The sequence below is a fragment of the Montipora capricornis genome, chromosome 9, assembly GCF_036669925.1.
Source record: "Montipora capricornis isolate CH-2021 chromosome 9, ASM3666992v2, whole genome shotgun sequence".
In the NCBI taxonomy this organism is placed as follows: domain Eukaryota; kingdom Metazoa; phylum Cnidaria; class Anthozoa; order Scleractinia; family Acroporidae; genus Montipora; species Montipora capricornis.
This window is the reverse complement of record NC_090891.1, coordinates 34,178,110-34,188,109: the sequence shown is the minus strand read 5'-3', so window position 1 is coordinate 34,188,109 and position 10,000 is coordinate 34,178,110. Positions and strand designations below refer to the sequence as shown.

Genomic DNA, 10,000 nt, shown 5'->3' with positions numbered 1-10,000 from the left:
CGCATTTTGAAGAGCCGTTTTCAGAGGTTTGAGAAAGCGCAATTGGAGTGCTTTAAGAACAAACTTGTTAAAGCGTCGTTTGAGGCACTTGGAGAAAACGCGTTTGAAGCGTCGTTTGAAGCACTTTGAGAAAGCGCATTTTGCAGCGCTTCGAGAAAGAGCTTTTTCAAGCGTCTTTTGAAGACCTTTGAGAAAACGCGTTTGAAGCGATATTTGAAGCATTTTGAGAAAGCTCATTTTTGCAGCGCTTTGAGAAAGCTTTTTCAAGCGTCTTTTAAAGCTCTTTGAGAAAGCGCTTTTTGAAGCGTCGTTTGAAGCACTTTGAGAAACACCATTTTGAAGTGTCCTTTGAAGCTCTTTGAAAAAGTGTGTTTCAAGCGCTTTAAGAAATAACTTTGTGAAATGTTGTTTGAGGCGCTTTGAGAAGGCGCGTTTGAAGCGCTTTGAGAAAGACCATTTTTAAGCATCCTTTGAAGCTCTTTGAAGTGTGTTTTGAAGCGCTTTGAGAAAGCGCATTTTCAAGAGTCGTTTGAAGCGCTTTGAGAAAGTGTGTTTTGAAGCGTTGTTTGAAGCGCTTTCAGAAAGGGCGGTCTGAAGCGTCGTTTGAAGCGCTTTGAGAAAGCGCGTTTAAAGCGCTTTGAAAAAAGAGCTTTTTGAAGCGTCTTTTGAAGCTCTTTGAAAAAGTGCCTTTTCAAGCGTTCTTTGAAGCTCAAGCATCATTTAAAGCATCGTTTAAAGCGCGTTTAAGGCGCTTTGAGAAAGAGCGTTTGAAGCGTGCTTTGAAGCTCTTTGAGAAAGTGCGTTTTGAAGCGTCATGTGAAGTGCTTTGAGAAGCAACGTTTTGAAACGTTGTGTAAAGCGCGTTTTGAAGCGTCGTTTGAAGCACTTTGAGAAGGCCCATCTAAGCCGCTTTGAGAAAGAGCGTTTTGAAGCGTCCTTTGAAGCTCTTTGAGAAAGTGCATTTTGAAGCGTCATTTGAAGCGCTTTGAGAAAGGTCTTTTGAAGTGCTTTAAGAACGAACTTTTTCAACTGTCGTTTGAGACACTTTGAGAAACCTCGTTTGAAGTGCTTTGAGAAAAAGCATTTCCAAGCGTCGTTTAAAGTGCTTTAAGAAAGTGTGTTTCAAGCGCTTTGAGAAAGAAGGTCTTGAAGCGTCGTTTAAAGTGCTTTGAGAAAGCGCGTTTCAAGCACTTTGAGAAAGACCATTTTGAAGCGTCCTTTGAACCTCTTTGAGAAAGTGCGTTTTAAAGCATCGTTTGAAGCGTTTTGAGAAAGTGCGTTTTTAAGAGTCGTTTACAGCGCTTTGAGAAAGAACTTTTTGAAGCGTCGTGTAAAGCGCGTTTTGAAGCGTCGTTTGAAGCACTTTGAGAAGGCCCATCTAAGCCGCTTTGAGAAAGAGCGTTTTGAAGCGTCGTTTGAGGCACTTTGAGAAATAGCGTTTGAAGCGCTTTACAATAAACGTCTTCAAGCGTCGTTTGAAGCGTTTTGACAAATTGCGTTTGAAGCTCTTGGAGAAAGTGCGTTTTGAAGCGTCATTTGAAGCGCTTTGAGAAAGCGCATTTGAAGCGTGCTTTGAAGCTCTTTCAGAAAGTGCGTTTTGAAGTGTTGTTTCAAGTGCTTTGGGAAAGCGCGTTTTGAAGTGTCGCTTGAAGCGCTCTGAGAAAGTGCGTTTTGAAGTGTCGCTTGAAGCGCTTTGAGAAAGAACGTCTTCAAGCGTCGTTTGAAGCGTTTTGACAAATTGCGTTTGAAGCTCTTTGAGAAAGTGCGTTTTGAAGCGTCATTTGAAGCGCTTTGAGAAAGCGCGTTTGAAGCGTGCTTTGAAGCTCTTTCAGAAAGTGCGTTTTGAAGTGTTGTTTCAAGTGCTTTGGGAAAGCGCGTTTTGAAGTGTCGCTTGAAGCGCTCTGAGAAAGTGCGTTTTGAAGTGTCGCTTGAAGCGCTTTGAGAAAGAACGTTTTGAAGTGTCGTTTGAGCGCTCTGAGAAAGTGCATTTTGACGGAAGCGTCGTTTGAAGTGCTTTGAGAAAGCGCGCTTAAGGTTACTCCAAACCTTGGCAGGCTAGTTTTGCCGAAATTTCGTTTTATTGACCAAATTAAAGTTAATTACTTAAACTTAATTTTTCCCAAAAATTAAGTTTATATCTTTAAATGCGCGCGAGTTATTGAGAAAAAGGTATTTTCGTAAAAAAAGTTAATAAATTATCAAAGTGTCATAATCTCCGTAAGGCGTGAACTCCCTAGCGACCTTTTCGCGGGAAACTGCTTCATCCGGGAGATCCTATTTCAACTCATTAGCATACTTTTGTTTACACGCAAGTTTGAGTGTTGTGTTTTTTTCAATTTCCTATCATGAAACGTTCAAAAAGAGAAAAAAGTCCTTGGTGAAAACCTAAATCAAAGCCAGGACCCAAAAAACGCAAAACTTGTGAATTTCCTGATGAAAGAAAAAAAATCTTACTGAGAGTGACCAGACCAGAGTTCGTGGTTTGATCAACCTTTGAATTCAAAGATTGGCGAAGAACATGTTGACAAAGCATGCGCAACCAGCGCTTCATCTGCACATGGGGCCATTAGAAGAAAAAAAGCGAAGGAGCCACTTCCAAGTACAAGCCAGGGTTATTCTTCATCGTCGGATTTAGAGAACTTTGAAGAGGATGAAGCATCTAGCGAAACATGGACAATCGTTGACAGAAAGTTGCTAAATCAGGTACTGGAACAAAGTGTGACTTGTCGCTTCTGTGAAAGCGACAGTGTAAATTTTGAAGAAGTGGCATGCACCGGACTCGGCGCGGAATGGGTTTGCCGATTCAAAATCCAAAGTGCACCTCTCACCAAGTCTTGGCCTCTTTTCATACAACACCGAAGACAAACAGGTTTACGACATTAATCGAGAATTCGTCCTTGGACTGAGATTAATTGGCCATATCTTGAACCTTCCAAGACCAGTAAGCAATGTTTCGTGGACTTCACACACGAAGGCTCTGGAGAAAACTAGTTTTTTTTTTTGTTATTTGACTTGTTGCTCCTCAAAAGAGAACTAAAAAACGCGGTGCTAGAAGTGAAACGGCTCAAGCTGGAAAGTGGTGATTTTGACGACAGTATTGATGGCAGCATCACCGATGAACAGTTAATGGACGTTGTTGTCGATGCTAGCGTTTCAATTGATGGATCATGGAACAGTCGTGGCTGGTCAGCTCGAGATGAAATGGTGGGTGTTGTTTCCATTGATACCGGGAAAGTTCTGGATGTCATTTTCCTATCCAATTCGTGTGTCTCTTGTGAGCAGAAGAAACGAGAACAACGGGAGAGGAAAATTCCAAAGAGGGACTTCCTTAGCAGGTTTGTTAGCCACGAAGAAGACTGCTACCTCAATCATGAAAGGAGGTCACAGGTCTGACATTAACTTATAAATTTCGTTAATAAAAGAGAGGGTAAGCACTGCAAGGGATAGATGAGAGGACATGAAGTGAATCTCCAGTTAGCCTAAAAAGCACTTTATGTTGGCGGTTAGGATATGTATCCAAGAAATTAGGATACGTAGTCAAAAAAATTGTGGCAGCGGTTGTTTAGTGGTTACGTTACTCACTCCCTGGCGATCCGACAGCACGAAATATCCAAATCCTGCTATTTTTATGGACATTCTTTTCTGTTCTCTAGTGACAACTCAGGTTGAATTTAGGACAGTTATATTGGGGTCAAAGAAGAAATACACACTTTTTTTGGTAAATGTCCCAAGAGAAAGGAATTTTGGAAACAACATGATGAAAGGAAGGTAATTGTGTTTTATAAATTTTTAATAATTATTTATTTTGCAGTCAATTGAAGCTCAGGGTGCTTGTCGCTTGTATGGCCGGTCACTTGGGAAGCACAAGCGTTGGTATATACCATTCGTGGGGGATGGAGACAGCAAAAGTTATGCTGAAGTAAGAAAGTTGGCCCCATATGGTGAGGCGGTATTCATTCTGAAGGAGGACTGTATAGGCCATGTGACAAAGAGGATGGGAACTGCTCTTAGAAAACTGCACACAACATATGAAGGTAAGTAATTTGTTGATACCTTCCCTGTTTTCAAAGTTACAGTTGTTGGTATACCACTGGAATCTATCGTCTACAAAAAAACCATAACAAATCACACTTATAAAGTCAAGAGGCTTGATGGATACATTGTTCTCTTAGTGTGACCTAAGGTTAATATGTTCACTTTATATTTACCTGTCACAAATCATGTTGGCCTTACAGTTGAAGGCTCCTTTCTTTTTTTTTTTTAAGTTTTCATCTCTATTACTAAAATAAGGTTTCTGGTATCCAAATCTTTGCTTCCAGGTAAAAAACTTGAAGATGGCAAAGGTCTTTCTGGCCAGGGAAGACTAGCGATGACGCGAATTGACACAATTCAAAATTTTTACGGGAAGGCAATCCGAGACAACAAGGGAAGTGCCAAAGCAATGTCAAAGGCGGTACATGCCATCCTGAAACATTATGCCAGTACACCTGAAAAGCCACAGCATGAAGACTGTCCCATGGGGAAGGATTCATGGTGTAGCTATAACAGAGACCAAGCAACAGGTCAGACAACCCATGTACCAATCACGGACCCCTTGCCAGAAGCTGTTGTCAAGGTCATCCAACCAACGTTCGACAGACTTGGATCTGAAGAATTCCTTGTAGGGTGCAAGAGGTGCCTTGACCAGAACAATAGTGAAAGCCTTCACCATGTAGTTTGGGGTATGTCACCTAAAGAACCGTTCAGCGCTGTCTTGTTCATCCAATTGACGTTCCATTCTTGAGCTCCATGAGGGTATATTTTGTGTAAAGATTCACTAAAACGCCATTCACGTTACAATGACTTTCGACGCCACTGAATTAGTGAAATTTCCAATTGTTGCCGGAAGACTGTGCAGAGTTGAGAACAAGTAAATACAAAAGCGAGACAACTGAGATAACAGATCCACTGTATGGATTCCTTCTCTGTCTTTGTTGAACCCATGCATATGCTGAGTTACCAGAGAATTGTTCATTTGGTTTCAGTGTTGCACACTTGGCAAAATATTAGAAATACAGCTCACTTTGATTTCGGCTCGACGGGCAAAACATTGTTGTCGAAGTCGATTACTCGTTGCTTTTAAGATTCCAGATGCCAGATTCCAGATTCACCGCCTGTCTTGTTTCCATTCTTGAGCCCCATAAGGGTATATTTTGTTTAAAGATGCACTATAACGCCATGCGCGTTACAATGACTTTCTTCGCCACTGCAGGTTAATTAAATGTTCTCCTGTGTGAACCAGAGAAATCTACGCATTACCCCAGCCCCCTTAAACCTAAAAAAATACGCACGGAAGACTCTATGCACAAAGACATTTACATTTACATTTACATGTATTGGGTCGGTAAGAACCGTTCGGTTATCACACCAACCATAAAAAAAACAAATATCAATATATAAAATGATGATTTAAAAATTTAAATAAAGAAAACTATATTAAACTAAATATAACTATTATTTAAGGAAAGCTGTTAACCTATATTTGAAAGTTTCTAAGGAGGATGATGAAACTATAGCCTCAGGGAGGCAGTTCCAGTCCGTTATAGTTTTTGGAAAAAACGAAAATTTAAAAACGTCTTTATTTGCATATGGCACGCGAAATTTAAATTGATGGGTTCCCCTCGTGCGACTCTCAGGATGTTGAATCAAATATTTTTGGGTATCGATATCAATAAGACCATGAGTGAGTTTATACATAAGCGTTAATCTAGCCTGCCTTCTTCTCGTTTCCAGCGTGGCCCACCCTAAGTCTTTAATCATGTCCGTAACACTAGCATATCTATCATAATTCTGTGAGCAAAACCGTGCTGCTTTACGTTGAACCATTTCCAGAGCACTGATATCTTTCTTTAAAAACGGGTCCCAAGCCGCACTTGCATATTCCAGCTTCGGTCGTACTAGGGATGTATATGCAATTTCTTTTACTTTCTTTGGGCAATTCCAAAGGTTGCGTTGTATTATACCCAGTGATTTGCTTGCTTTAGCTGCTGTTATAGAAACATGGGCTGACCACTTGAGCTTGTTACTGATGGTGACCCCAAGGTATGGGAAGGTATCAACCTGTTCCAGCTCTACACCACAGAAGACATATTTTCTCTGGGGTGGATTGTTCTTATGTGAGATGGTAACAATTTTACATTTGGAAGGATTGAACTCCATTTGCCAGTGATACTGCCAGGATTCTAACCTGCGTAGGTCAGCTTGAAGAAGGTCACAGTCCGCATCGCTAGCGACAATGCCGTAAAGTAAAGCATCGTCCGCAAAGAGCCTAACTGATGATTGCACGGTATCTGGTAAGTCGTTTATGTATAATAAAAAAAGCAAAGGACCGAGGACTGTACCCTGGGGTACGCCAGAAGTCACCGGACATTGACTTGATGTCTGGCCTTCACAAACAACTGATTGAAAACGTTGTGTAAGAAACGACTCTAACCAGTTTAGGAGCGAGCCTTGGATTCCATAGTACTGCAGCTTCCTTAGGAGTCGCCTATGAGGGACCTTATCGAAAGCTTTGGCGAAGTCCAAAACGGCCGCATGGATAGAGGAGCTCTGGATAGTCTTTGCCATGTCGTGTAAGGTAAGAATTAGCTGCATCTCTGTGGATCTCTTTGCCCTAAAACCATGCTGACAGTCAGTTAAAATTGTTATGGTGGTTTAGATGTTTCATAATAAAGCTGTGGACGATATGCTCGAGGATCTTCGATACAACACAAGTAAGGGAAATAGGTCTATAGTTAGCAGGGCCAGATTTCTTTCCCTTTTTAAAAACTGCACACACATTTGCCTCCTTCCACCTGCGGGGTACAGTGCCACTGTCTATCGAGTCTTGAAAGATGTCAGTCAGTATTGGAGCAATGTCTGTAGCAAACGTTTTAAGAAACCAGGGTGGAATCTGGTCTGGACCACTGGCCTTGTTTGGATTTAACGAAGACAGCTGTTTTAAGACTCCTTGCTCTGAAATAATTAAAGACCCCAACCCAGGAGTAGGATCAGAACCCATTTCTGGAATGTTTTCAAGGTCCTCCTTAGTAAACACACTTGAAAATTGGCTGTTTAAAATTTCTGATTTTAGACGAGCATCACTTATGACTTTGCCATCGACTTCAAAATCTGCTATCCCTGGATTATCTTGTTGAAGCCGCTTTACGTAGGACCAAAAACGTTTTGGGTTGACCTTGATTGCCTCAGTGAGGTGGCAATCACCACTTAGCAGGGGAGTGACAGGCAAGACTTTTCATGACAAGGGGGAAAAAAAAAAGCAAACGCATTTTCTAACTGGATTGCCAATGGCAACCCAGTAAAAAGCAAGACCCATCCCATTTACTGAGAGAGAGCTTGTGGACGCAGAGCTGGGGCGACTTGAGAATTTGGGAGTAACAGAACCTGTCCAGTTCTCTGAATGGGCATCCCAGATCGTCCCAGTGCGTAAGGCCAATGAGAATATTAGACTCTGTGGCAATTATAAAACCACGGTTAATAAGGTGTCTCACTTGGATCGTCACCCACTCCCCAGGGTTGGGAATATGTTTGCGGCATTGGCGGGGGGAACTTGTTTCTCCAAACTAGACATGTCTGAGGCATATGCACAGGTTGAACTGGATGAAGACTCGCGTAAGTACTTGATGATATTCTCATCACAGGGAAGACAACAGCTGAGCACAAGCAGAATTTGTATGAAGTCCTAAATCGGCTGCAAAAGGGAGGCCTGAAACTTGGGGAAAATAAATGCCAATTCTACATGACTTTCATTGTCTATCTAGGGCATAAGATATCTGGCAGGGGCATTGAACCATTGCAGGAGAAAATTCAGGCTATTCAAGAAATGCCCCGGCCCTCAAACACCCCAGAAGTGCAGGCCTACCTGGGGCATGTAAATTTCTATAGGATATTTTTACCCAACTTGTCTGAAACTCTAGAACCCATTCACCATTTGTTGCGGAAGGGAGTACCATTCCAATGGGGTAAGGAACAGGAAATTGCCTTCTCTTAAGTTAAGTCCCTTATACAGTCAGCAGGGGTGCTAACTCATTATGGCCCCAACAGGGAAATGGTAGTAACCTGTGATGCCTCTCCTAAGGGGGTTGGGGCTGTTTTGTACCACATCATGCCTGATGGCACATAGCGTCCGGTTGTTATGGCCTACAGATCCTTCTCCCCTGCTGAGAAAAACTACAGTCAAATTGAAAGGGAAGCCCTCGCACTTGCTTTTGCTGTGAAGAAGTTCCATCAGTATCTCTGGAAAACACTTTGTTGTTTATACTGACCTCAAATCACTATTGAGATCGTTTGGGGAGACCAAATCTCTACCTGAAAGAGCCTCCCCTCGAATCTTAAGGTGGGCTATTATGCTCCAAGCATATAATTACACCTTGAAACATAAATCTGGACAGGAAATGGTCATGCAGATGACCTTAGTGGGCTACCCCTACCTAAGAGATAAGGCCCGAGAACGGAGGTATTAAGCCATATACATGTATATGGCTTAATACCGACGTTCGAGCGGTTTATCTAACTTATTTCATGCTATTATTCATGAGGTATAGGTTACACAAAGGTCGTCTTTCACAGGGCAATAATTGGCCACTTGTTTTTGACATCTGTTTGTTTGTCATTTTTTGATCCGACCGCAGACAATGACGTATTTCATTGTAAGTATTGTAAAGGTTTTCACACAGCATCGAGAAAGGGCGTTTCACGGGTCATAATTTGTTCAAAGCACTTGTTCTCACTTAGGTGAGAAACGGAGAACAATAGCGCATTGTTTGTTTGGTAAGCCGACAACAATCAAATTTCAAACCTTTTGTGTATTTTTTATTTTTGTCTTGGTATTTTTTGGGGGGCCAGTACACTTGTGAGAGCGGCAATGGATTCCCCGGTGATAAATATCACAGTTGCTGGTAGCGAAGAACAACAAAAAACCAAACGAAAGCCAGGAGGTGGAAGGAAAAGGTCCGCTTCAAAGGTGGAGGACGACAACCTTGTAAAGCGCCTAAAAGTGGGCGAAAGTGTTGAGCGAAACGAACGACAGACTAAGATGCTGGATGATTTAAATTTGGGTATGTGCTATTAAAAAAATGTTAAGAGCTTTTGTTATTATTCACAGCGATGTTTTTTCCTAACATTTTATCATGATGGAGATGATAATGATGAGGATGATTATTATTATTATTATTTAATTCTTCCTTAATGTATTAAGTTAATTAGCCTTTCAATGTTTTTGTAGCACTGGCAAGTATGTCCAATAGCACAGCGGTCAATGAATTTACCATAAGGTGTGGTCGTTGCCAGAAGTTAAAGATTGTACCAACGGACAGGACTCCGCAGGCTAAAGCTCAGCACTTTACAAAAAGGAAGTAGTGTTGAGCATTACCCTTTAAGCTTCTCTGCAGAAACATTTCTATTTAAAGCTTCAGAAGTCTGAGTTTGAAGTATCACTTTTACTTAAGAAAACCACTCGACAAGACCATCCTGAGATCTTCTGTATTGTCGAAGAATAAAGCAGGTGTTTAAAATTCAAATTGTTTTCTTAAAAAAGTTAGGAACACTGACAGTCATATTTTTGTTGCTGCCTTACAGAACACTTTGATACAGCTTGTCAAAACCGTCGAAACGAGGAAGATGATGCCAAGAAACACAATGCAACAATAGCTGGAATGAAAAAAAATATGGAAGCCTTCATGTTCCTGCAGACGTTAAAATCCTCGGAGAATACTTGGGTGCCACGTCTATGGTATACTCTGGTGGCATTGCGTATCTTTTTCTGCCCACTAGAATTCAGACAGTTCCAATAGCGGTGAAACCAAGGTTGCAGGTCAAGGCGTTGGAAAAGACAGATCTCAATAGCGAGCTTCTTCAGAGAGGACTCCCCCAACATGGCACGGTCCAGGTGCTTGGAGACAGTCTTGAAAATTACCTAAAGAACTTGGAGAAAGCCTATAAAGAACGAAACATCGATTTGACG

At 41.6% G+C, this 10,000-nt stretch overlaps 3 protein-coding genes across 3 annotated transcripts in view; all 3 read left to right on the top strand.

Moving 5' to 3' along the window:
- LOC138016486 (uncharacterized) overlaps positions 1 to 8,997 on the top strand; it is a 29,031-nt gene extending 20,034 nt beyond the window's left edge. Inside the window, exon 6 of the mRNA XM_068863621.1 lies at positions 8,884 to 8,997. The gene's annotated coding sequence lies outside the window, so the exon portion shown is untranslated. The remainder of the gene's footprint in view (positions 1 to 8,883) is intronic.
- Positions 3,353 to 4,943, top strand: LOC138016483 (uncharacterized). The gene is made up of 3 exons (XM_068863617.1): positions 3,353 to 3,718; positions 3,812 to 4,034; positions 4,320 to 4,943. The coding sequence occupies exons 1-3, from the start codon at positions 3,494 to 3,496 to the stop codon at positions 4,781 to 4,783; spliced, it is 912 nt and encodes a 303-aa protein (XP_068719718.1). The 5' UTR covers positions 3,353 to 3,493; the 3' UTR covers positions 4,784 to 4,943.
- Positions 8,884 to 10,000, top strand: part of LOC138016477 (uncharacterized) — a 3,669-nt gene continuing 2,552 nt past the window's right edge. The window contains exons 1-2 of the mRNA XM_068863612.1: positions 8,884 to 9,095; positions 9,616 to 10,000. The exon at positions 9,616 to 10,000 is cut by the window's right edge and continues 2,552 nt beyond it. Coding sequence (XP_068719713.1) covers positions 9,767 to 10,000 — 234 coding nt within the window. The 5' untranslated portion in view covers positions 8,884 to 9,095; positions 9,616 to 9,766. The remainder of the gene's footprint in view (positions 9,096 to 9,615) is intronic.

Bases quoted from the DNA above. Each gene is read 5' to 3' on its own strand.
- LOC138016483 (XM_068863617.1), top strand. From the start codon at position 3,494: ATGTTGGCGGTTAGGATATGTATCCAAGAAATTAGGATACGTAGTCAA. The intron at 3,719-3,811 runs GTAAATGTCCCA...TTTATTTTGCAG, and splicing joins AGAAATACACACTTTTTTTG to TCAATTGAAGCTCAGGGTGC. The intron at 4,035-4,319 runs GTAAGTAATTTG...CTTTGCTTCCAG, and splicing joins ACTGCACACAACATATGAAG to GTAAAAAACTTGAAGATGGC.